Raw genomic sequence first — 27125 nt, 5'->3', positions numbered from 1 at the left:
GAAATGTACACCAGTACTTAGAGAACACACAACATAGGGACAAATTTTAGTAGCAGCAGGCAGTACTTACTCTGTTGTGGCAGTATTTTTGGAACCTGAATGATTTTTTTTCCCCCTACTTCTCTTCAATGTCGGGAACAAAAAAATTTCAAAAATTCCAATATTTTATTGTAGCAGTTCTAGAAACTGAAGTATGCAAATTCAACTAGTGAGGGGAAAAGGAATAATAATACTTACTGGACACTAACATGATTGTTTATAGGCTGCATAAAGTTTTTTTCCACTAAATTTTTTTTTCCCCTTTAAAGGAGAAACTGACCTTCCAGCTAAAAGCTTTTTCCATGTTTCTTATAAGAGTATATTCACATGTGAATGGTGGCATGGTTTCTTAATGGAGTATCTGCTTTCCTTAGGAATTTTATGCTTGATAAGAGCTGCATATTTTGATTGAGAAGAGAAACTTGAAATAGAACACTTTATTTTTCTGTTTGTAAGGCTTAGAGCTGGAAAACTTTCAGAAAGCTTTAGAAGGTGCAGTTTAGAATTTACACCTTTCTTTGCACCTGTAGTGTGTTTTCTGAGGGCCAGGAGAAGGAATGGGAAGGGTGGCAGTGGCTTGGTGGGCATTCTTCATTTGAGAGTTCTCAGAACCAAAAAATTAGGCAGTGTTTTGGTATGAAGCCTGATATATCAGGTTTCAACAACGCTATTTCTAATAAATGAACTACAGAAAAGATGCAAAGTCTTCCACTCGGTAAAGAAAATGTACTTTCTGGTGGTGCTAAAGCTGAACCTGCCAAATTCCTGTCTCTCCTGCTGTAAGTTACGAAAACAAAAGTTTGCTCATGCTTTTATTCTTCCCTTTGTTTCTGTCTCTCAGCTACAGATGGAGGCCAAAGTAAAGGGGACACTAAGTTACAGCGGAAAAACCAGTGACTTCTGGACAAGCAAGGGAGCTGAAGCAGTTCTGGTTGGCTGACAGAATCTGCCCAGTTGGGAAAGTGCTTATTGTCACAGGGCTGCTGTTTCTGTCGATGTTTACATATTCTGATCCTAAGCACTGTGGTGAGAGGAAGAAGAAAAATAAAACAATACTTGATCAAAGAGAGAAGGAAAAGGAGGACTGGTCCTCCTGGTCATGCAGACTGGTCATAGTTTGATATTGCCTAAAGAAACCACCTTTTTTATCTGCTCTGATTGGCTCTTAAAAGAAATTGATTGTCAAACCCACAGCAGCACCAATATTTTGTTTCTGGGTGAAGTCCAATGAAAAGTGGAAATGGTGAAAGGAGCTAGAAGAGGTTTCTCCATTCATTGCGTAAGGTGGAATCATCCACTTCATTAGTGCCCAAAGTGCCCAGTGTAAGGTTATGTAGGTCCTGAGTGTACTATACAGTTGTGGACCAAAGGTTATGTAGAATAGAGATGGTGCTGGGATACTTTGCATTATAATTAAACCTTTAGACAAAAGCAGTTGCTGATAATGGGCATTTTTCCAGCTTTAGAAGGCCGTTTGGCTTTAGGGAGCCTACAGATGTATGCAGTCTCATTAGAGAATTGTCTTCAAAAACAGATCTCCTGGTACATCAAGATGTGAGACACAGACTGTTTGATTTATTTTCAGGGTTTTTTTAGTACAGAAGTTCTTATTTAAGGGAGGAAGGGGATGGAAAATTTTTCATTTACATGAAAAAGAAACCCACATTTTATTGGTCAGACTAGCATTTCTTTCCCACATTCATTTTAAAAGCTAATGTTTCACTATTTCCATTCGTTAAACTTTCTTTTACCTATGTCTTGTGCTTATTTGCTACTGAAAAGATACTCTATTCATGTCTTTCATAAACCACAACCAGTTCTTTTCTCATTCTCAGTCTTCATCTTTTATCTAACTCCTCCCAGAAGCCATGCATTATATTGGTTTGCTAGTTAAAGAAAGCTGATTGTGACCTATTCCAGAGTCAGGTTAAAACTGCTTCAGGCATTAGCCAAAGAGGAGTCGTTCAGAAGCGACCAGAGGTGCCTTCTCTTCTGGGGGCTGAATGGGTTGTCTCCAGCATTTCTAGCCCCTGCTGGCCTGGAGAGTTTGACCTGAACTCTTTCTTACATGGTAGCACAAGACTGCAGAGCTGGCTTTGTTGCTTTTTTTTTTTTTTTCTTTGACAGCAATACATCAACCAGTTCACATGTAAGATTAGGAAGCATCCAGCACATGTTGCACTTTTGACACTAGGACAGAACTTCGCTGTTGAGTCCCTTGCGCTGTCAGATAAAAGGTGAGAATGGCAGAAGCTAAAATAACTCATAGAGGAAAGGAGCAAATAAACCAGTATGATGCCCTTCTCCTTCAACCCTGAAACATTCCCTTGACCAGAGATGCTGAAATTCTTAGTAAGTAGTTTTTCTGGTAGTTTGACTCGAGATTCAACCAGACACTACTGGTTATGTCACACCTTTTAGAGAGACTTTGACCCCTGAATGATGACTCTTCAATGTTTTTTGCTAGATTACTTAGAGGTTGCAGCTTTCTTTTACATGTGATTTATTTTTCTTAGATCAGACAACAGTTTCTTTTCTATTTAGAGCTCATTTTAATTTTATATAAATATATATACATAAATTTAAAATAATATATATTGTGTATTTAGTATAAAAATGTTGGGTTGAGCTCAGCAATAAATGTTTTTGCACAACACTTCTGTGAAAGATTGAATTAAGATGCATTAGCTCATTAATTTCACTCCACAGCATTTGCCAATTAAATGCTTTTTAGCTGGCGTTAATGTTTTGTATGTAGTGTGTTGATCAGATAAGCTTGCGTCTCCATTGAGGTTATTTAAGAGTTGAAACACACACAGCTATGTAGACCCTGGCATTCTTAATACTGCACAAATTCTGTCAAAATACCGTAAACTATTTAGAGTGCAAGCTTCATCTGATATTTTTTTCTTTTCTCCAGGAAGGGTTGAAGGAAGCCAACTTTTTTTTTTGAGGCCCAACAGTTCTGGCAGGATGTTAATTCTCTGAACTGTGTCAAACTGAGAATTTTAACAATGCCTGTAGTTGAGGGAGTTGTGGCAGTGAGGCATCTGGCAGCAATATATTTAAAGGACCCTGTCCTAAGAGAGTTCTACCTCTTCTGTGTTTTCCTCATCAAGGCATCTCATTCAAGTTGTCATCTTTTGTCTTCATACTTACTGAAATTTTAGACTGGGAGACTTGGAGCCCTTTATAACTACAGCACAAATTCCCTTTCAGCATTCCTTTCTTCCTGGAAGTATGCTTCATCTTCAGTTGAAGAGTATCCTCTCTAAATCTCCAGGGTAGGAGTAGTCCTGCCTCTGTATCCTATTGAGCTTCTCAGTCTTGGGAAACAAGTAAACTAATATTTATTGTGGAAATAGATCCTAGGGTGATGAAAATAAAGATGACCATACATTGTTTGTGACATCAGTTCAAACACCCCTCCAGCAGGTAACTGTTTTCAGTCATTACGCTCCTGTCAGTCATTATGCTCCTGAGTGTCTTTTCAATGAACAACATTGGGAATGTGGACCCTTTACTTGCTGTTTCCTATTCTCCCTGGTTAAATCTAGCAAGGCCAAATCAAAGGAAATAATAGGGTGGTTCCCAAGGACCTTTGCAGGTAGCATAGACAGGATGGGAAAGATTACTGCAACGTCCAAGTGCAAAATTAGGTTAATGTTTTACTATTTTCTGCACAGCAGCTCTTCTGAAGACATTCCCCCTCCCCCCTGCCCCCCAAGTTTTTACTACTTTTTAAGGGCCTTTGTTAATAAATAAACTGTAGTTGTACATACTAAATAAACCCTCAGTATTCACAAGCAATAAGAAAGCCAAGTAGAGCTGTCTTTTCCAGGCAGCAGGGCTGAACTTGGTTTGGGGACGGTATATGAGCTAATGTGTCAAGCTCTCTGAAAGCCCCAAACAAATGCAAGCAATAACTTCTAACATAGATTTTAGATGTTGAAATTGTCTGGGTAGTACTCTCTGCTACATGATCCAAAGTCCCAAAACCCATGGTAGCTATTGTAAATCATTAGAGACACTTGCAAAGAAAGAAGGCAGGCTAGATGAAAAAACTTTGCAGGCTGCAAAGTTTCCTGATACCTTGGACAATAACTGCAGTGTTCTCCCATTCCAAGATACAAATGGCCTAAGTCACTTTGTCCAGCCTTCTCTGTTGATTTGAGAAACATGTCTAAATACTGATTGACTGAATTACAAGTGCGGATGCTGTGGGTTTCACATCTGTTTTCTGCTAATCAGAAGTAACTTTTAATTACTTGGGTTCTGCTTCGTGTTTGAATCTGATCAAAGTTGTCTGATGCACAGATTTAGGGGTGGTACAGATCCTAAAAGCCTGTTCCTTCCTGCAGTCCCATCACCTGACCCTTCCTCCACACTCCTTCTCCACTTGGTGCAAGACCCTTGAGGACATGAAAACAGAGAAATCTGCAACTCTCCCAAGCTGCCATCAGTTGTGCGAACCAGTAACCCTCTGGGAGTCACCTTGGACTCCAACTAACTTTATCACATTTGCTGCTACATTCGTAAAATGAACTTTTGGCTGTATTTATTAGCAGATTTTAATCTAGTTTACAGGGGTTTTTTTGTTTTCTTTTGATTAGTTTTTGCCCACAGTTGGATTAGAAGCATTCGGGTGTTTGGGTTGATGGGGGTTTTTGTTTTGATTTTTTTGTTTGTTTTTGAGTGAATTGGTGAAAGCACAGTAGTCCCTCTTCTGCTTTTGTTCTGGATTTTTTTGAAGATGGCATTGCAGGGAAAACCTACAGCCAAGCCAAACTGTGGAAGGCTTCCTCCCACATCTAACTTTCATCTTTGCTGAACTGGGGAGAAAATCATTAAAGGGACACTTGGGTTTTTGTTCGGGCTTGTTTGTTGTTTTGTTTTTGGTTTTCATAAAATGAACCAGAAGGTTAAAGCATTAGGTAAACAACTGATTAATTAACACTTTATGCAATTTTTATTTTAGAGAAATTTTTTAAAAGGTTGGTGGTCTTTGATTGGTCCAAGCTCTGGTGAAATGGCTGTTACCCTTCATGACTTACTTGATTCAGGCCTTTGTCCTTTGTTTAAGTGCCTTTTTTTTTAGTTTTATTTCCCTTCCCTCTTTAAACTTTTCTCAGAGATCCTGAAGTGCTGGAAAGCATTTTGGAGGAAAATCTTAAGCTTGCCAAGATGGCTTTATGCTGTTATACTATTTTTTTCCCCTTTTGTAAAGAAAAAAACAAAACCAAGTGTGTAATGTGTGTAACTTCATAGCTGCTGTACTATGGCATTGGTTCTGTGTGCTTGTGCATTCTCTCTCACACGCACACATGTGCACACACATACAAGCAATATTCCTGAAACCTGTTCATCCCTCTCCATTCTCCTACTCTGTTAAATGCTACTTAAAGGTTGAACGTTTGTGCGAAGACGGCAGTACAATAAAAGAGTGTGTGCCTGAGTGTGCGTAAATGGGCATGAGAGAAAGGAAGTGGCTAACGGGAATGAAACTTCTTGCATTTTTCTCTGAAGGTTTTGAATGTGTTTCTTAATTAGGTCATGAGTAAAACATTATGGGCCCTGTTTGGCAACCGTATTAATTACTGAACTGCTTCACGCAATCACTGAGTCTGAGGCAGAGATGTGTGGCTGACAGACCCAAGGAGGTGGGGGGTAAAGTTAAAATAGCAGCTTGCAACATCTTTGAATTGATACGTGTGTGCAGCTTGATATCAGTTACTGCAAAGATTCTCATATGTACCAAAGTTGTCACTTTCCACCATGTTACTTTCCATGTAAGAAGGAATTTGGTAAAACCTGCAAGAGTGCAGCTGCTAATTGAGTTTAAAGCTAGCTATGCTTCACATGCTGCCTAAGTCACTCACCATTACATACTTTTCTAGTTGTATTTCTTCTCAATTTGTTAAGATTTCATTAATGGTTTCTTCTTTTACTACAATGAACAGTAAGTTCATGTGTTCTTAGCTGCAGATAAACCCTCGTAATAGTATCTGTGCTTGTTTCCTTGTTCTCAGACAAAATTAGCTATCTGCAGTAGATGATCTAGTGATTTTAACAGCTTTGTGCCGAAGATCTATCTAACTTACGATTATTATAAACACGAATACCTGTAATTAACAACTCACTTGTGGACCAAGTGCTAAACTTAAGGTAGCGTGCGTATGCATCACTTGCCTGTTCTACTTCTGTGATGTGCTTCCCCTAGGGAAGATCTGATTTTGAGTTGCAATATGAAAAGGAAGCATTTATTTTACAGAGTGGGAATGGGATGAGAAGTCCTTCATGGGTGGAGAACCAGCACGGAAGACAGAAAATATGGTACCAAATATGTTCCTGTGGCAGAGAATAGCCTAACTCAGTTCTTGGCTTGTCCTCATATTTTTGAGTAAACCTGTTACGCAAACTAGGCCATAAGTGAATTTCTCCTACCAATCTAATGGTGCTAGTCAAAGACAGGACTATTGCTGGTAGCTCAGTCAGTTGGAGTGGTAGCTGAAGGTGCTTCTTAATCTGTTTTAGGTGCATCAGTGAAGTTACTTCAGTGAAGTTCACCACATTCACCAATTATGTTCTTTAATTCATTTTGAACACACATGCTCTTCATCCTAGGCTGATCTGTGGGATGAGGAATCTACAGCTGGTGATGATGGCTGACTGTTGCAGTCTTTTAACAAATGCAGCTGTTGTAAAAATCTGTGTCTACTGCTTAAGAAATCACTGCCAAAATAAGCAGCCTGAAGTATGCTTACTGGGCCACTGGAAAGATAACTGTTGTGTAGGGGAGTGCTTTGTGGAAACTTCTGGTGAGGCTTCATCATCCTTTTTCTATGACATGGTGATCCCTTGCTGCTGTAATAGCCTTTTGGGGCTGTAGAAAGCCCTGGTGCTGCTGTGAGTTATGCTGAGACATCAACATGGCCTGGAACTGGCCCAAAACTGGGGAAATAAAAGATTCCCTCCAACTGTTTTTGCACACTCATAAGTAAAACTGCTAATCTTGTCAGTAGTCAAGGATATAGGCCTGTATTTTGTAGCTGTTTCAGACAGCTGTAGTTCTTACCCCAACCATCTCATTTTGTATCTAGAAGTGTATTTTGGTCTCTTCCATTGCTGTCATCTCCTGCTTAAATGATAACCATTAGCTACTAAGTTTTTCTTCATGGTGAAGCAATCCCAAGCAAGCAACGTACACTATGTTTGGCTCCTATCATGCACAATACTAAAAAGGATTTGGGTTTTTTTTTCTTTCTAGCAATGTGTGCAGATGTGTTTTATCAATAGATAGTCATATTTGCTACTGTCTAGTACCAAGAGAGAAAGAGTGGGAGAGAATCAATCAAAACCAGTCAGGAGATGCCACCATCATAGGCCAAATTGAGTTGGCGAGGCAGACAGAGCTTCATTGAGACTTAGCAGATTTCACCAGAGTGGGGAAAGAAACTTTCTTGTGTTCTCAGCTTTTTCCAGATAAAGCCTTAGTTTGATTAGTAGTCACTAATATCAACTATGCAGATAAGTATTTACGTGTTTCAGTGTTACATGCATTCCTTTCCCCAGCTACCCCTCTTAACACATTGAAGTTTTACCCAAAGAAAATGGAGTATTTTTGAATGTCTGTAATGCAGAACTTTTTTTGCTAATGTGAAAAAAAAATTGTATTTTAAAAAAGAAACCCTTTCACTGGTGCAACATGTAGTGTCAAGTGTCATGAAGTTGCTTTGAGAGGGAAGCTAAAATCGCTTCTTGTGACAGGTTTTAGTCTGAGAGTTTTTTAGAATATCCAGCTCTCACAATTGGTTTAAGAAGGTGCAGCATGTTTTTTAATGTACAGATTGGATTTGGGAAGAAACCCGTGAGACATCCCAGGTTTCTTTGTTAATTAAATTAATTTCTCACTGAAATGAAGTTGCTTCTAAACAAGGGGAGTTACCAGCTAAATAAAAACTAAATCACAATCCCCAGGTATTTCGCACTGGTCTTTTAGTCTTGTTGTATGTAACTACAAATAACAATTTAGCTCAGAGATGAGAACTGTAGTATGTGTTTTATTGCCGGTGATTCCATCATGTAGCAATTAGTACCATGTTCTTGCATAGTTATCAAGATCTGTACTGGAAATAGATGGAGAAATTTTATTTTTGGACTACTGTTAAAAAAAAAAAAAACCAACAAAATTATCTACGACTTTTTACCCCCCAAAAGTCTACTGAGCAGTGCTATATTTTAGCAGTTAAACTAGTATCCTTGTTACGTGATTTGTCTCTTGTAGTCTTTTACTGAGAGTTAGAAGCATTTAATGAGTAATCCTTAAAAAGTTGCCATTCTCTAGCTTAGGGTCAGGTGTTTATAATACAAGGGCATCTGTGATGATAACTTCTGATGACACAAAATCTCTGTTCAGAATACTTCATTGGGGAAAAAAAACAGTGTGGGTACAAGTCCCTAAAGGCCTGCCTGATAAAAGAGGGTCAGTGAAGAAGAGTGCACTGCACAGCTAATGGCAGTGGAGATCATCCCCTCAACAGCAGTTTGGCCTCCATATCCTTTGTTTGGTTTGGTGTCACTTTTTATATATATATATATATATTTTTTTTTTTTTAAGCAAGTTTGGATATAGCCAGTTTAATTTGACCTACTGTGATCCCCCAGACAATGAAGGGCTGAGAAACTCTTTTGCTACCTTTCACTGGGGAGGTTAGAACAAAAAGCTGGATGGATGAGGGTTTTTTGTTGTTAACAAATGTTAAATCACAGCTAGAATTTTTCGCATTCCTTGGCTTCAAACAAAGGAGTGCACAGTTACTATGAGATGGTAAACCTCTTTGAGTTGGTGATTCCTGTGATGCTTTACTCAGTCCAGCATGAATTTGTACAAGATCACCTTCCTCCTTTTAACACTCGCGCATTCCGGATCATAGGGCTTAGCGATGGAGAGAGGATCCCAACAGCCTTGTGTTTATCTGATGAGCTCTCCAGGGAAACTGCCCCGTGAAATGCTCCCCTCTTGTGACAACAAGCCTGAACAACCAAATGCAGCTACATTTGGGTGGTAAGCACCACTTTGATTTGGATTTTTTAGGGAGGTGTGTTCCAATAACTTCAAGGGATACTGTGTTTTAAATGTGTGGTTTCTTTCTTCTCTCCTTATAAAACTGGACCTGAACACAAGTTTTGAGTTGTTGGGGTTTGTTTTTGGTTTTGGGTTTTTTTTTTTTTTTTTTTTTTTTTTTGTAATAATCTCAGGACCTGAAAGATTGTAGCATTTAGTGTGTCTTAAAAATGATGTACTGTACCAGCCATGGATTTTGTAAATACACCTGTCTCCCTTTTTTGTATTTTAATTTTTTAAAAGTGTGTAAGGCTCTTTGCCAGAGGAACTGGTGCCTGCTTTATCTCCATCCTGAACTGAAGCAGGAAAAGGAAGAAGCTGCTGCCTCAAAAGCCTGCGTCGGTTCCAAATGCATATATTGTTCTGGTCAGTTTAATGGCTGTTAGTCTTTTGTTAGTTGGGAAGCCGGTTAGTTCCCTGCACATTCCCAGTTGTGGCTAGCAGAGCCCTGTCAGGGAGGCTAATTTTAACTCTCTTCTGTGTGACTACTTGATGTTTTCACTCCTTCCAGGTACTCAGGTTTGCTATCCCTGAGCAGTCCAATGCTTTCAGAGGTCAGGACTATTGGCCCTCTGTGAGAATAACTGGAGAGCATTTCATTTTATCAGTGCTCTGATCCAAACACAGTCACGGGGTTCGTATCCTGCGAACCTTGCAGGTAACGCTGCCTTCACCTGTTCCGGAAGGGGCTTGCCCTTTTCTGCTTTCCTGAAAGGAGCGCAAGCTTTTTTTGGCAGCAGACTTTGCTCTGGGATCCACCCTTGCCGGCAGACCCCTGTTCTGCAGTAGGAGCCTTACTCAATTCGGCGTAGCTGTTCCCTGTCCCTGACTGCGACAGGCTTTTTCATGAGTGTACTTTTCTTTTTTTTATGTGTCACGTGTCTGTGCTGTATTAAATAAAGAGGAATGTACATATTAGCCCCGTGTCTGTGATTTCTTGCAAAAATAAAAATGGCAAAAGGCTTCACTTGAAGGGTTGGCCCTCCGGGCTTTTTGTCGCGTTTTTGTTTTGGGGGTGGGGGCATCCTTCAGGCAGGGCAACCACCCGGAAAAGGGTAACGCTGTACAAGGACCAGCGTCTTGAAACCGCCAAAGGGTCGGTATGGAAGGAGCATTTACCTGCGTGACTACCGCGCTGTTCCGAGGCGCCACCTCACAACGCCATGGAAGCACCGCGCTCCCGCCTGGCTCCGGCTCCCGGGGGGCCGCGCGGGGCGGTGCTGCCCAATCACCGGCTTCCGACGCGCTCCATACAAGGAAAGGGGGCGGGGATAGCAGATAAGTAGGCACACGGAAACCTCTCTTACGCGGCAGCCCCAGTGGCCTAATGGATAAGGCATTGGCCTCCTAAGCCAGGGATTGTGGGTTCGAGTCCCATCTGGGGTGGGTGCTTTTTTTGCACTCGCGCCGCGCCGCCTGTCCGGACTCCCGCGAGCCGCCGGCTGCCTCGGGACCGCGGCTCCTGGGCTTGTTGTTGGGCGTCCCCTTCTGGCTCGAGTGAGACCCGGAGCCCCTTTTAAACCCGAGGCCCCAGAAACCCGCGGGGACGGGCCCGCGGTCCAACTCGTTTTCTCGCCGTGTGACGCGCCTTTCGGAAGGCTCCCAGGGCTCCCGCTCCGTTACCACGGGCGGGCGGCGGGGCGGAGGGCCCAGGGCGAGGCGTGGGGCGGGCACGCCGCGGTCCCGCCGCTCGACCTCCGGCACTTGACCTGCGCCAACTGCAGTGGTGGGGAGGGCGGCACAGAGGAGGAGGCGATCGTGCACTCGGCGCTCGACTGCCCGCACTGGCGGGGCGCGAGGGCGAGGCGCGGCGGCGGCGCTCGCTTGGCGGGCGCGTCCGCGCGCGGGTCGGAAATGGCGGCGCTGGGAGCCCCGCTGCGCACCCTGCGCGCGCTCCTGCGCGAGCTCCGCCACGCCGCCGGCCGCTCCTATCGCGACAGCCCCGCCTATCGCCACGTGGTCGCGGCCTTCCGCGCGCACCGGGTACCCGCGGGTTTCCCCTACCCATTCCTGCCCGGGCAGTCTCCGGGGCTCGGCGAGGCCTCGGGGCCGCCCTGACCGCCGCTCCCCGCAGGTGACCAGCGAGAAGCTGTGCCGGGCCCAGCAGGAGCTGCACTTCCAGGCCGCGACCTACCTGTGCCTGCTCCGCAGCGTCCGGGAACACGAGGCCCTGCACCGCGAGTACCACGGCAAGGGCGAGCGTTCGCCCCAGGAGGTCGCCGGACTGGTGGGCTTCAGACTGCCTCAGCAGCCGGGAGGGAAGGGCTGAGACGGGACTGCTGTGTTCAATGTTTATTCCTCAATAAATGTCCTAGAGCTATTGGAATAGGCTGGGTTCTCTAACAGGTGACTTTTGTCAGTTTTAGGTTATGGTGTGAAAGCCGTAACTAGAAACCCCTCTCCCTTTATCAGGCTTCCCAGACGCCCATCCCGTCCTTCTCAATGTGTGTTGTGACTGGCACCCTCCACGGGTTGAGAGGTTGGTTGTAGTGGAGAAACATGTCAGCCTTCCCTGCTGAACTTGTCCAAGGGGTTGGAGGGGTTTGTGGTTCCCCCATGTGATTTAAAAGCAGTAGGTGAGAGAATTTGTCTAGTGTTCACCGAAGCATTTTCCGGCTATATTCTGTGTGGAATTTCGTACTCTTCCAACAACAAAGACCTCTTCTGTGGAGCATCTGTGGATTCTGGTGAGCACTGCAGTAGCACAAACCTCTTCCATCATAAACATTTTTTAGGGTTTTTTCCAGGGTGGTGAGCTAGCAGTAGCAATTCAGAGAGATGAATTCTTAATGAGTTACATGTTTCTCGGTGTCTCTGAGAAGTCGACTCTGCAACTGCCAGCTTCCTGTGCTGCCCTCATACACTGAATCTCAGAAAAGCTGAAGGGAACTGACTACTGACAGTCACGCGAGGTACTCAAATGGCACTGCGTTTTCTCGCTCATCTCACAAATGTGGAACGGCGAGTTTCCTTTTATGAAAGAATGTCTTGAGTTGCTGCTGTTCTCAGAAGAGTGTTGAATTGTATGCAAGATATGTAAGAAATGTATAACAAGAATGGCTAAGAATGTGAGGTTTACCTGGGGAGGAGCTTGAAGCAACTCTAACAAAAGATTGTGTTTGTTAGGGTTTTTTACTGTTGGGGAAAACAAAGTGTTCTGTCAGAAAAACATTACAAATAGAATTAGTTCATCTAAGTCTGCTTCTTCTTTCCCCTGTATTTAAAACATGGGGGTGGTTTAATCCCCACAGTATAGTGGATAGGCACAACGGATCCTTAAAACTGGGGAGATCTTGGCTGCTTAGGTAAGGTAAGGAGATGTGAACTACAAGTTTTAGGGTTCTGTTGACCAAAATTCCAGTTTGCAAGTCTTAACAGTGTCTCACTAGCTAAACGGTGTTTTTTCTGAAAAGCGTTGGTGTAACAGGTGGGAGAGTACCAACCTATTTTCAGCTCAGTAGATCAAAGTGGTGCGATGTCACCACACCCTGAGAATGAATGGCTGTGACATACTGGTTGGTTTGGGTTATTTAATGCAAACTGCTGCATTCTACAGTTCACTTTCCAGACAGACTAAAGGTTTGCTCCATCCAAAGTCTCACGGTCTAGAGTATATTGCTTGACAGAGGGAAATTAAAAAAAAAAAAAAAAAGTGTGATCATTTGGCCAGACATAGATGCTCTTTGAAGAGTAGAAGGAGATAAAGTGTGTATGCTGTGGGTATACATAGTAGCTAAAATTTCTCAATTTCCCCTAAGCATACTAAGGTACTAAATAGAGTATTCTAACAAGTGTTGGGGTCTCTTCCATTTACTTCCCTTTCAACCCAAAGTAATGACTAACAAAAATAAATTTAGATTTTAAAGAAGCAGCAAAGCCAGGACATACTCTTAATTAGCTGAGGGGCACTGGGTAGAGAATCTTCCCTGAACGTGTTACAGAAGAGCATCGTCTCTGCAAGTCCTTCTGAAATACCGATAATTGGGGGGGGGAGGGGTTAATGTTAGGGGAGGCTTTGTGTTGCCTTTTTTCACTCGTATGGCGCTAACCTTGAACACGACAACGCCTGTGGACGATTAGAACTGATCTTTATGACGGATTTTGGACACTAGATGGCAACACGATGGTTGACAAAGGGTGAGTCACAAAATGCAGGCGTTAGAATGGCTAAAATTCATGAAAACATTTTTTTTTTAAATGGATGTTGGTGCCCTGTAAATTGAATTATCAGCCGCACATGGCGGTAGCCTCAGTTTCAAGGGTGGTTCTCCAGTAGGCGGAGTATTACAGTAACTTTTCTCACCACGACTGCACCCGGCACTTGAGAGAGCGCGGGCCATTGCAGTGGTGCTGCACAGCACTCCAAGAGGGAATCGGCTCCAGACGGGAACTGTCCCTAAGCTCCGCTCCCGGGGCCGCCCGAGACCGCAACCCCGCCCGGGGCCGCCGCTGACCCGGAGACCGTGACGTCACAGCGGCCACGTGGGCCCTCCTGGCCAATCAGCGCGCCCCAAGGGCCCAGCCCGACGGCCCAATCAGGAGCCTCGCCGCGCGGTGCGTCACTGGCCGAGCAGCGCGGGCCGTGGCCAATAGGCGAGCGCCGAGGCCCGTCCGCGCTGACGTCGCGGAGCGGACGAAGGGGCGCAGGGCGCGTGCGCGCGGGTTTCCGTTCCCGCCGGCGCGCGCGCGTGGCGGGCGCGGGAGGGAGCGGGAGGAGGGGAGCGTGTGGGGGCGCGAGGCGGCGGCACCGGGTCCGGCGCGAGGCGAGTTCCCCGCTCCGCTTCCCACCGGGAAAGCCAGGCGGGGGCAGCGCCTGCTCCCTCCCTCCCCCCGCGGCGGCGGGGGAGCGGCCCCGCCCGGGCCCGCCCGTGACGCGAGGGGCAGGGCTGAGCGCCCGCCGCGCCTCGGGCCTTGTAGGCCGCTGTCGGCGTGACTCGGCCGGGCTTCGCCGGGCCCCCCCGCGCTCAAGATGTCGGCGCAGGCCCAGATGCGCGCCATGCTGGACCAGCTCATGGGCACGTCCCGGGACGGTAAGTGCCCCCCGGCCGTGAAGGGGCGGGAGGAGGGGGCGGAGCCGCCGCAGCCCCGGAGGTCACGGCGGTACCGGGCGGGCCGGGCGGTGTTCGCCGTGATTGGCAGGTCCGGGACCCGTTTCCCGCACCCCTCGCGGGGCGGGGCTACCGGGGCCGTCACCGGCGGGGTGGGGGGAGCCGAGCACCTCCTCCCCCGCGGAGCTGCCGGCGCCGGCCACTGTCCGGGCGGCCGCGCTGGCGGCCCTGCTGCTATTGGAAATCCGCTCCTGGCGTGGTCCGCGGCGTACCGCCTTCCCGCGCGGTCAGCGCAGAGAGACACAAGCTTGCGAGATTCTGATCATCGGGGGGAGGACACAGCGAACCAAAAAATCCCCCCAAGCCAACAGCCCCTTTAGTAGAGCAGAGTGGGTTTTTGTGTTGTTACAGGTTTGTCTAAATTCTGGCCCAAACCATCGTGTTAGTCAGCAGGAGGGTATGTCTGTTGCTTTCTAAAAGGCAATGTGGGTTTGAACCAAGTGGACAAACCCTTTTAAAAACAAGCCCTAAAGAGCCAAGTAAAAGCTTAACATCTGGAGGCAGTAATACCCGGAGGGAGATACTCGGTGTACGGTCAGGTTTCAGATCGCTCTGCGATCACAAAATGAAGAATACTGCTGTGTAAAGCTGCTCGCAGTTTTTGCCGGGGTGCATGGCGATCAGCTTGAAACTTTGAACCGGCACTCGCCCATAAATCCAGGTAGTTGGGGAGCTGCTGGAAAAGAGCAGTTCCAGTTATGCTGTGCAGTCCTTAACTTAAAACAAGGGAATACTGCACCCGAGGGTAGGCAGCAATTAGAGATAATTTACATGTTCTGCATGTCGTGCTCAGTCTGTACTTACTCTTGCAGACGTGTTACGTTTGTTGAAGCTTTGTGTTGAATTAATGGTTACCTGTTTTCCCCATGCACCGAGTAGGATGCAAGAAGTGGGATGTGCCTTGTCTGTTCTGATCATCTCTTGGTACTGGGCTAATGTGATATGACAGCTTTTTTTAGTATAATCTAAAATTTCGAATAAATGTAACTGGTTTACGCATACCCCTTGCATCGTGAATGCTTTCTGCTGAGTTCTGAATTACTGTTCTGCAAAGACTGTCTTCCAGAGTAAGGCTGTTTAGTGAGTTGTAATCATGCAAGATCTAATTTAGGGTGGCTTTGTCTTGCTCCAGAAGATTTTCCAATACTTCCTGTTGTGGCTGCTCATGTCTAAGTGCTTGGCAAAGTAACATTGGGCTTATGAAACTCAAGTCTTAACCAGTGTTGGCACCTAGATCACTGTCTTAGTGCTACCCTAAGACTACACAGAAGGTTTAAAGGGAGTGGAGGAGCTGTTTCGATTTCCGAAGGTATTTTGTTGAATGGTGGGAGAAGAGTGTGATTTACTTGAGACAGCTGCCCAGAAATGTTAAGTGACTAAAATCTAAACCAGGAAAAGCCGTTTCAGACTATATTTTCCCTGGCTTTGTAAGAAAGCAGTTATTGTATTGATAACTGTATTTCTCCCCCTCCCACTCACCCTATAATTCCTAAACCACATGTGCTGAACTGTTCAGAAACTCACTGGCTAGAAAGGAAGCATTTAAACAAAATGGGCAGAATAGGGAAGGATAAGGAGAAAAGACTGTTTGTAAAACTGGCTTCCATTATTGGATTGATGATCTCAGTGTAACACCATTACAGTTTTAAAGAAAATAAAAAGTCCAGTGGAGCATTATTTAAACTGAATTGTACACAGGGATTGAAAATTAACCCTTTTTTTCAGAGCTGGTACTTAATAAAACCAAGGCCAGGCTCAAGGTCACTGAAATATTGCTAACCTTGAGATTAGTGGGGTTTGGGGTCATTAGGTTTTTCTCTATTCCTATTAGCTTTGACAAATACTCTATTTCTGTTAAGATGCAAATTGCAGTTTTTCTTTAGAGTGCACCAGTTTTTAAATTTCTTGGTAGATCATAGCTCTAATTTCACCGCTTGTCCCCATTGCCTTTGATTTTGCTCTGCCTGGCAATGCAGTAGAGTTTAAAACGCAATAGAGTTTCTGAAAAAATACTCTCTCTCGGGTGATGTTTTTGTTTTATATTGATCAAAATTACCAATGTGCTTTTTAGTTTTATACTTTACACAGTCTGGCAGATTTTTTGTCTTGTTCGGGTGTTTTTGGTTGGGGTTTTTTTGAGAAGCCTAGAATATGAAAGCTTAAAAATCTTACTTATTGTAGAAGAGGTAGATCAAACATTTAATCTCTTCAGTGAGAGTAGAAAAAACTCAGAGGTAAATTTAAAACCAATGGCTGTGCCTGAATATATGTATGTAGGGGTTTTTTTGGTTTGGTTTTTTTCCCCTTTTAGATTGTGGTATCATTTGTAGAATATATGAAGGTGTTCTGAAAATGGTTTTGAAAAATCTGCAATGAGATGCTCAAACATGGTTTTAGGAGATGAGCTGTAGGCTGTAATTTGTGGAACTATGTGCATGCTTATTATAACTGGTGTCCCTAGGGCCAAAACGGAAAAGCCTGGAAGATGTAGTTGTTAAAGTGTTTTTATGGATTTGCTGTTAAGTTCCAAGAATGCCTAGAAAGCACAGTTCCGTATTGGTCACAGTGATTCAGAAAATACCCACCAAGCTGTACGAATATTCATGAAAAATCAACTGTGTTAGAGAGGAGTCTCCTCATGTCAAACAGGGCTGCCCAACATGTGGCCATGTAGAAGTGGGTGTGCTGCTCCAGGCATGCCCCTGGCTGTACCCTTTCCCATAGGGCCCTGTGCTTGTGGGCAGGGAGACGTGAGAGCTTCCGGGCTTCTTTGGCAGCCTGCTTCCTCCCCTGGCTGAGTTTTGGCAGCAGCATAGATGCACTTGCAGTCACATGGCATCGCTGGCTGGTACCTGCCAGGATGTGGGGCTCGGGCAGCCTCTTGGCAGCTGCCCGGCCCAGTGCCCCCTGCTCTGTGCCCGCCTTTGCTCATGTAACAGATACCTGACAGAGAGTGAAACTGAAGGGACCTGGCAGGTGCTTCTGAGGAGCTGCCAGTGAATTAATTGCAGTTCTTAGAATAGATCTGGGTTATCTAAAAAGCAATTCTGTTGGTGATATCAATACAATTAAATGTGTGAAGGGCAGGAATGGTTCTTTTATACACCTGGACAAAACGTTTATTAATTATTTATTAATTATTATTTAAAAGCAAGTAAGTTTTTAAAAACACATTGCATATTACGTAGGTTAACCTTCTCTTGCATACTTCTCTGACAAGTGAAAAACTGAATTGGATGTGGACTGTGCCAAAATAAAAAAAAATTAAAAGTGCCACTGATTTTGATGCTAGTAAAAAGCTGGACTTATTTAATATAGTCATGACTGCAGGCTGAAAAAAAATCTTCTCTAAATGGCATTTCAAGTACTGATAACCTGCCATACCAAGAGAGGATTTAAATATAAATTACTGGATATATAGTATAGGTTTTCCAAATATTGGGAAATAACTCGTGCTGAAAACCAGGTACTAATTTTATGTACTTATATATGAATGGGTTTTTTTGTTTGCTCGGGTTTTTTTACTGTTAACACTTCAGCTGAAGGAGTTTTTATTCCATGTGTCGATAGTTAAAAGGTTAGTTCACGGTTGTTGTTGACTGGAGCTGCAGGAACTTGTCATTTAGGAGTATTAGGACTAAGCACATAGAGAAGTATGACTTTTATTTTTTAAAATACTGGTTTTCAACTGTAAAATTGAGAAGACTTTTTTTTAATAGTATGTATAGGTAAACCCTGCTTTTGCCATCCCTGTTCTCTAGAAAACAGGAGTTAGCCTTACAGATAATATCATAATTATAAATTGAGTCATTTACAAATTGAGTGAAACGTTAACAATTGATACTAGTAACCCCAGGATTGGGGTTTTTTTCCCCAGAATGTAGTTGAAATGGGCAAAGATTGACAAGTTCTCTGTAGAAGAACTGATGGGAAAGATCCCATTTTTATCTTGAACCAGCTTATCTGGCCGAAGTGTTTCATTTTCCACCAGGTCAGTTACATGCTCTTGCCTTGCTGCAGGAGTGAGTGCTGGAGTCAACCTGAGGAATTGGTTGGAAGCAGAGGGTGAAGCAGGATCATTACTTGTGACAGTAGTGCAGACACAACAGATCCTAACAGCCCTGGTGCCACACAACGTCTTGAAACTGCTAAGACTTAACTGTTGCAAAGAAATGTGGTGGTGGTTTGGGTTTTTAAAATACTTGCTACCACTTCAAAATTAGACTACAGTCTAGAAATACAAAAATTGAGCAAAGTTAATTAGATTCTCCTAAGAGGTGAATTTGTGCATGCTTCTGAGACTTACATTCAGTCATGAAAAGGTTCTCCCAAGCATCCTAACAAATAACTGTGCTGTGACTAGCAGAAAAATCTCTGGAGCCTTTAGACAGAACCTGTATGTATGAAGTGCCAGTCAGCACCTCTTTTTGCTTCACCTGCTAGCTTTTTGAGCTGAGGTGCTGTGTGTGAAGTCTTTAACTCAGTTCTTTGGCTGTTACTAGCAAACACACTTTTCTTAGTGTGGATCATCTTGTTCTGGCTTTGAAGCTTATGATACCCTTTTTGCATCTGTTCATGTTGTAACTGTTTTTTTCTGGGTTACGCTTCAGTTATCTCTAGCAGTGGTTAGTAATGTGTGACTTTTCTGTCCTCATTGTTTGGGAGGAACTGAAGTGACACTCCTGTGCTTATTTTAATCATCCCGTGTTTGGTGGTATGTTTTATATGGAACAGAGCTGTAATCTAGAACCTCTAACCCATTTTTAAATTTGTTTTAGTATGGGATTATTGAAGAATTTCTGTGTACTTAACAATGGGTGGAGGGTTGATGTTGGTATTTGCAGGGTAGGTAGATTTTGGTTTCCACTTTGCTTTACACTTGGAGATAGACGGTGATATATGTGTTTAAACTTTGATAGATCGTTGTTGAGAGAGCTCTGCTTTCAAATACAGATCAGCAATAAAGGCAGAGAATTCCTGCAAAATCTCCACAAAATGTTGAATTGAAATCAGCTCAGAAATCTGAAAGTAGTCACAACACATGAACTTCATGAAAAGGTGCTTTATTTGTCAGTCAGGAAGTGATCAGGAGGTTTTAAGAGCAATGACTGTGTTTTGTGAATTGTCTGTATTTTATGGCTTTGTTAGGAAGTTCTGATAGTTTAGACCTTAAAAATGATGGGAACAGTGAAGGACTTGCGGAATTATTCTCTACTTGGGACGCTGTCCAAAATGACATTTATGAAGAAGCAAATCGGCATATTCATACCTCAAGGAAAAACATTTCTGTATTTGTTCCACTTGTAATGCATTAGCTAAAGGATGGTTTCATTATGTTCTTCACTCTTAAGTGTTACTTCAGTTGTGGTGTAAAACAGAAGCAGTCCTGCTTAGAAATAAGTATTACCCTAAAAATGTTAGGGTCAGGACATGGGATAGTGACAAGAGTATCAGAATTAGCTGCCAATTCACTTTGCAGCAGGAACAGGATCTTCTGTGCCTGCATAAGCCTCAGTTAAATAATGATGTTGGATGCTGGTTATACAGGGCTTGCTTTGCGGGTGGAATTTGAAACAGTTTTTAAACACATACTCCACCCAGTTAGTAGCTCTTCTTGAATAAAGCTTTCAGAGTCCCTTGCCAACATGTTGGGACTCATGCTTCAAAAATTTGGGTGGAAAGTTAACCATTTTTTGTTGATGTATCTTAATTCAGGAAGTCAGCAGCATGAAAATGTTTCCTTTGCATGGATTGCACCACTTGTTTATGATGAGAGGTTACAGTTGGATTATAAAGGGTAGTTCTCATCAGTGCATTGGGATTGTTGACAGTAGTGTATTAGGATACATCAGAATAGTAAGAGATGCTGGATCAAAGAAGTCATTGTTTAAGCATGTTACAATGCTGAGCATTGTTGATGCATAAGTGTTCGTTCTGCTGGTTTGTGATTAAAATGTACTGAACAGGAATGACATTGTGGAGGCTTGTTAATAGATTAGACTTGGGAGTTCAAAGTGAATTGTGTAGTACAAGTGCACTTTGTGATCTTAACCTCTGGATGTTCCTTAATCAGCAGTATGCACTGGTCTTGAATATTGATGTTAATTTTGTAGTCAGTATGTTTTATGCAAAATAGAAAAGTTCATTTAGACAGTTTACATTACTGCCATAATCTCTTGAATATTTGTGTCTCTTGTGTTCAGTTTCCTTATGCTTGTAAAGGTTATGAAATGTGCAAGTATAGAAATTTCCTTGATGTTTTGCTTTTTTTCTTGAATGGTTTCAGTTCTGTTGCAAAGTTCTCCATTCACCTGGAAAGTAATCTCTTAGAGAAATGTGGTTTGGGACAGGTACTTTAAGAAAAGCTAAAACGGATACTTCTTGAGAGAAAATTAATATATATTTTCTCCATGTAAATTTTATCAGCCATATGGGGGTTTTTTAGTGGAAAAAATCTATTTGGAAACGCAGGGATGGCTTACAGTAATAGATGTTGACTCCTGTAATGCCCTGGTAAATTAATTTCTTTAGTGAGCATGAGTGTTGAAGATCAAGTAGTTGAATATTCTGCTATTCTTCAGAGGCAGGGTTAAATAAACTGCTATTCTGAGCTAATTTAATTATTTACCTATTAAAGTAGAATTTGTAATAAGGTCTGAACTATCAGTGATAGTGTCCTCTTTATAAATGTTTAAGAGTACTTCTAAAACTTAGATGACTGCAGCTGCTTGGGTCCTGGGTGTATTACTTTCTTATTACAGAATATATAAAGCCTTTTTTTGATACTCATTATTTAAATTTAGCATTCACTTGTTTGTTTGACCATACAAAGAAGGTATCAACTTCCATACAGTTTGACAAGGAGAAGTAGCATCTTGGTTACCTGCTGAACTGCAAAAGTCCTTGGCTTAAGAACACATCTGTTTGTGTTGGTTTAGTTCTTTGAAGACATGTGCATAAATCTCCTTTGCTGTAGGTGGAATGTCAGGTGCATAGTGGATCCATAGATTTTATTCTGCCCTCCCCCCAGCAACCCATGTAGATCCCAGGCCATCACCCAATCTGGATGATTCATCTGTAGGTCAGCAGCAGAATAAATCTTCTGTTCTTGTCAAAAGGTGTGCACTGTTTAGGAATATTGGAACTCACTAAATTCATGGAGAAATAAAAGCATTTTCTTCTGAGGCTATCAGACTTGCAAATGAGCTGCCAGAGGGACACAGAACTCAATCACTGTTAGAATGTGGTATATGACACCTTTTCTTTTTGGTAAACTTTTCCTTCTGAAGCAGCATAGATTAAAAATAAATACAAATGTATGAAATTGCTTTTTGTTGAAAAGAAAAGGTAAATGCCCCAGTCTTGTTTGTAAGGGTTTTTTAAATGCTTGAATAAAGGCAAAGTGCAGAAAGAATAAAGATTTAAAATACAAATGTGTAAAGTATTCTTGAGGCTGTTGTTGATCAGTTTCTGTCACCTTTTTTTTTTTTCCCCCCCCTATGTGGTGTTACCTCAGGTTGGTAATTACGATTATCATGCTAGTCACTTTTATGAAAAAAACACTGTATTTCAGCAGTAGTGTCAGTATCTAGTTGTAGTAGAGATGTGAAAAAAGCTGTTGTGAGGTAATGTCTGTGAAAATACTATTTGCCAACTTTACCTAAGGAACCTGAGTCTTTGAGCAATTTTCTGGTTTTGATAACTCCTTGACTCCTGATAGGTTAGTGCTATTAGGCCATCAGCTGTGGGGTTTTTTTTAAATACTTTTCTTTATTTGGTTGATGTGTCTTTATATAGAAGAATCTTTACAGTCAACATGTATTTCTAGATGCTGTGTTAAAATTGCTGGCAGAGTCTATTATTCTATACAAACTGAACAATCTGGCCCCTTGTTTTATTTATAAAGGTTCAATGTATCTTTGCCTGCCTACATCAATCTGCAAGGGAGTGTCAGAAAGGCCCCGCATTCGCCGAGCCGTGAGTTATCAATAACTTTTCAGATGTGTTAATGAATGTGGAACAAGCGCAGTTATGTGTTTAAAAAAATAAAGATCCACCTCCTAAAAAGAAAAAAAAAAAAAAGGAAAAAAAGAAGAGCAAAACTCTTTACTGCAGTAGCAGGCATGATTATTATGGGATTACTCTAAATTTTTAGTAGTGTAAGTATAATTAAGCAGTAAGGTTGCCCTATAGAAAACCTATTGTTGAACTGCTTTGAAGCTCTTTGGTGTGTGGGTTACAGGTTTTAACTGTTGTATCCTGCAGGCAAATTAAGCATGTGTTGTTTATGGAAACTTTTGTTTACTTAAGAATCTGAAACATGGCCCATCTGAAAATGTTATATGTTAGCATCCTATACATAGAACGGATATTTAAAAATCTGATTACATAGTAGTAAGAAAGGCTTGACTAAAAAGATACGGGTTTTTTATTCCTCTCTGTTGTCATTAACCTCTGTAATGAATATGGCTTCTTGAATTGTTTAATAGATTCAAATCTAGAAATTTAGAGTTTTAAATCATGAAGCCATAAAAAAAGTTTACTAAGTGTGAAATGTATCTACACTCTTTAAAATATTTGATTAAATGGAAGAGGCTGCTATCTTGAGTTCACTGTATTTCATTTTTTCTCCCAGCAGCCCTTCTTGCTTCAGTAATTCACCAGTAGGTTTTCAATGATAAGAGATCGTATCAAATTATGTTAAAAAAAAAAAAAAAGGCTGCATCCTTAGAGAGATTAAGGTATTTTATCATGCCTGTGTCTTAACAAGAAGAGAGCCATTGCAGTGATCTCTCTTCTGAATTTCAAATAGTGACAATTATGTTATGACTCAAAGGGAAACATGTTCAGCCCTCATCCCCAGAGTACCAGCTGGTTACTTTGTTCTGAAGACTTCAGGTCTTGCTCCAAGAAGGGGTTATTTAACCTTGCAATTGGACCTCAGTGTCTGGGCAGGTTGATGCTTCTGCTGATGCAGGAGCTGCAACCTGCTACAATGAAGATATAATTAAGATGTTCCAGTCCAACAAACAGCATGTAGAAGAGAAAAGAGAAAAGGTTTATCATGTGGAGATACACAAACACCTCTAAAATATTTTGCATATAGGCTATGCCCTTGTGTTTGACTGATTTTTTTTTTCAGGTTTGTTTTTCATTCTTCTGCCAACTCTTTATGCTACCCATCAGATTTTAAAGGGTGCATTGCATCCAAGAGCAAAGTCATAAAATGAGTATCAGGTGGGATTTGGTGAAGATTCAATGTATATCATTTTGTGTTTATGAGGCTGCTTTTATATGCTAATCCTTGCATAGAAATACATCACTATTTCATGCAAAGTCTGAACAGAGCATTATAAAGCTCATTTAACAAATGCTATTGTATCAAAGTGTTTTTGAGCTAATACTGACTTTCTGGTTTCAAGCACTTTTCCTGCTGCATTTTTGAAGGGGAAGTGTGAGAGGATTTTTAAATAGCATTATAGAGCATTAAAACACACATTCGTGTTTTTGGTGTTACTTGGCAAAGAAGCATAGAGTGTTTTAAGTTCTAGTTTCCGTAGACCTTCACTATGTGACAGGGCACTGTTAACGCTTTGCATGTAACCTGCAGAATGTGTCTTGACTGCCTCAGATTTCTGACCTGGAATGTGCTGATTTCTGTACTGCAGGTGACACGACCCGTCAGCGAATCAAATTCAGTGATGACAGAGTGTGCAAGAGCCACCTTCTCAACTGCTGCCCTCATGATGTGCTGTCTGGAACTGTATGTAGCTAAATCTCGTGTTTTATTTAGATAAGAGTGGAGAAATTGAATTGCATTTGTTCTTTGTAGTATCTCCTTTAATTTCATGGTTTTCAGTGACTACTTAGCACTCTCTGGTAGTTCAGAGGAACTTTCATAAACAGCTAATTTATGGGTTCTAAAGTTAATTTTTAGAATTCTTCTGTTCTATATGCTAATTATTACTTAAATTTTATTGTTTACTGTAACATGAAAAGCCAAATAACGTTACTTACATGAATTGCACTATAGCAAAGTGGCCTTAAAGTGGTACAGTTGCAAGAAATAGAAGGAAATAAAATGTATTGTATGCATGAGTTATGAAGTTACTTTCTTAAAAAGTTATTTTGTAGTGGGAAAGTATTCCACGGATATATTTGTATAGAGGAGTATAGAGATTTTTCTTTCTTCAGAAATATTTTAATGAAAATAATTGAAAGTTCAAATAATTACATTTCTAAAAGTTTAGATTAGTTTAATATCATAGTTGACACTTACTGTACAATATCCAGTTACTGTGCCATTGTCATAAATTCTAAAGCAATTTTTAAATCTCCATTTATGACATATTAGTAACTTGTTTGACTTGGACTTCTGTGTACTCTGTAGTAGAAATTCCACTACCTGAGCATAGGAAACAAGGGGTTTTGACGCATGCCAATAGCTTTGTCGGTGTGCTTGTACTTTCCCTTGTAGTCCATGTTTAAGGTAGCTTATTTTTTGTGAAAGGCAGGTGAGTGATGTTTCATTGATTATTTAACTGAATGTTTGATGATGTTAGAATAATTAATAGTAGAGAGATGGAGTATGATGATACAAGGGAGTCCCACATGCCTACTGTTCTTAATGCTGCTAGCGTAGCTTTTTTCACTGGTGTTGGCATTACCCTTTGGCACTGGGGAAAATGAGTACTGGGAAATGTGTCTGAAGGATTATTTGAAGTGGTATTGTGTATCAATGTGTATATAGTTTTATTTTGAACTGGTTTGTGCATTACTGTCCAAAAAAAATGGGGGAAAAGGGAGAAGAACAATGTGTTTCTTTTCACCCATCTGTTGTGTTGGATGGTGTTTTGGTTGTGTAGTGAGCAAAATAACTCCTGCTTGGGGGAGATTTGGGACGTACCAGTATGCTATAAAAACATACAAAGGGCATTGGTAATAATCCACAAGAAGAGACTTGTCAAAGATTCATTTGACAGCTTTTCATTGTGGTCCAATTTCTGTAAGCAAAGATTTCTAGAACAGCTGCAAGGAAGAAATGTTTATCTGTAGAACTATGAAAGTCATAGGTGTCATGTAGTAGCGCCTCTTACATTGCAGGTCAGTCGTGTAGGCTGGGGCAGCTGGCACAGTTTAAATCCTCACTGGAAGTTCTCATCAGCCTCATACCAGATTCTGCTGCGGCTCTTGGAATACTAAACAAAACTGCTTCTTTAGAGGATATTAATCTTTCCCTTCCTCATGCAATTAGTCATCCTGCCAGAAAATGTGTTCGACAATGTAAATCTGGGTCCAGAAAAACAATGACTAGTTTAATCCTTTTAGTGGGAGTAGTAGAAAGGGGACTCAAAAGAGACAGGCTTTACCTGGACCTTGTGATGTTCTGCTATTTACCTGGTCATAGATCTGCAGGAACGGACCTTCTCTCTTAACAGCAGTTTTTAAAAGGGCAAGAAACATGGAGTCTTACTGAGCAGTTGGTCACTGATTTAGAAAATAACTGTGAAGTTTTCTCCAGAGTTTTGATAGGAAGATTTTGATGCATCTTCACATTCAAGATCTATAGGTAACAGAAGTTGAGTGAGTTTTTTTTAATTCAAGTTCCTGAATGCTCCTGAAAGAGTAAGTTCTCTGGGGATAATTTGAGGTTAAGTCTCTACATTGACTAGATTATCAGTAAAATACTGGACGTGAATTGCCATTTTTTTGTGTGTCACAAGATGATCTACAGTTTCTAGGTGCTGCATATTACTGTTCCTGTTTGCGAAACGGAGACTGCTATATCTTTCTAGTCCACCCACTCTTTCAAAAGCAGTCAAGGAGGACATTCACAGATAACACAAGACAAACAAAGTGACTCATATGAGTAGGCCCTGTTATTTTAGTGTGTTCTTTTCCCTTAATGGCCAAATTCCCAAAACTCTGCAAAGGCTTTGATTTCCCTTAACAATAAAAAGCCATGTTCCTCAGGGTGCAGTATGTATTGGTAAAGGTAGTGCATGTATACTTTTTGATTAGGGATTTTATTTATGGATATGTTTTTGTGCTACTAAGTTTCTGGGTTTGTAGACTTGGCAATTTCAAGTCAGGCAGTCAGAGGTGTCTCTGCCTGGTGGAGGTGATGTTGTGTTGCGTTCTGGGAGGAGATAGGTAGAGTATTAGTTTGGATTTTTTGTGGCCTTATTCTAAGGGCAGTGGGAATAATGGGCTATGTGGAAACCGTATGTAGAATACTGAATCTCAGCAGCAAAAATGCAAACAAAGATAAAACTGTTAGCATCCTCTTTCAGTTTTATTAAATTCCAAATCTATAGTGCTCTGTGATTATCTTTTTATGTGAAATGTGTTCTGAAGTTCTGAAATGTGTTCTGAAATGAAGTTTGTGTGAGGCACATAGTAAACTAATTGGTAAGATCACAGAAGTTGTATTCAAGGTTGTAGGACAGTGTCTGTTTAGAACTTGCTTTTGACAATGCCTCTCACCAAAGCTATTTTTATTTTTAACTATCACTTTTTCATGTTTTGGTGCTCTGCTTTTTCATAATGATCACTTGGGCACCAGTTCACATATATAAGTCAGTGGTTTAAGAGTTTGCTCATTCATTTTGAGCTGAAAATTTTATAATGAGAAATTAGTAAGACTTTGTAAACCCTGGCTCATGAGACACTGAATAATTTGCCTACTTAAAGCTAGCTTTTTTTTTTTCCCCTCTTTTTTTTGGTGCACCATAGAGGGTTAACTCTTAATTTTACCCTTAATGCTTGCTGATGATAAGACTATGTGGTTTTTGGTTGTTTTGGTTTGGGGTGAGTTTTTGGTTGTGAGTGTTCGGGTTTTTTCTTTACAAAAA

At 41.8% G+C, this 27125-nt stretch overlaps 2 protein-coding genes across 9 annotated transcripts in view; both read left to right on the top strand.

The window, feature by feature from the left end:
* The window catches only part of UBN2 (ubinuclein 2), a 52247-nt gene extending 42234 nt beyond the window's left edge, over positions 1 to 10013 (top strand). Inside the window, exons 17-19 of one of the 5 annotated variants that reach the window (XR_014226360.1) lie at positions 881 to 3323; positions 3405 to 3474; positions 4401 to 10013. Coding sequence is in view for 1 of the 5 variants with exons in the window: in XM_082280494.1 (XP_082136620.1) it covers positions 881 to 936 (56 nt within the window). In the remaining 4 variants the exon portion in view is untranslated. Of the gene's footprint in view, positions 1 to 880 lie in introns of all 5 variants that reach the window. The other 4 variants (XR_014226359.1, XR_014226361.1, XR_014226362.1 and 1 more) reach the window with 4 other exon arrangements.
* Positions 10014 to 10960: 947 nt separating this feature from the next.
* The window catches only part of LOC309572321 (putative RNA-binding protein Luc7-like 2), a 32619-nt gene continuing 16454 nt past the window's right edge, over positions 10961 to 27125 (top strand). Inside the window, exons 1-3 of one of the 4 annotated variants that reach the window (XM_082280501.1) lie at positions 10961 to 11146; positions 11238 to 11358; positions 23940 to 24034. In XM_082280501.1, coding sequence (XP_082136627.1) covers positions 11018 to 11146; positions 11238 to 11358; positions 23940 to 24034 — 345 coding nt within the window. In that variant the 5' untranslated portion in view covers positions 10961 to 11017. Of the gene's footprint in view, positions 11147 to 11237; positions 11359 to 13843; positions 14194 to 23473; positions 23509 to 23939; positions 24035 to 27125 lie in introns of those variants that run through there. The other 3 variants (XM_082280498.1, XM_082280499.1, XM_082280500.1) reach the window with 3 other exon arrangements.

Source organism: Coloeus monedula, assembly GCF_965178545.1.
Source record: "Coloeus monedula genome assembly, chromosome: 4".
In the NCBI taxonomy this organism is placed as follows: domain Eukaryota; kingdom Metazoa; phylum Chordata; class Aves; order Passeriformes; family Corvidae; genus Coloeus; species Coloeus monedula.
The sequence above is the reverse complement of the archived record's forward strand: the minus strand, read 5'-3'. Positions and strand labels throughout refer to the sequence as shown.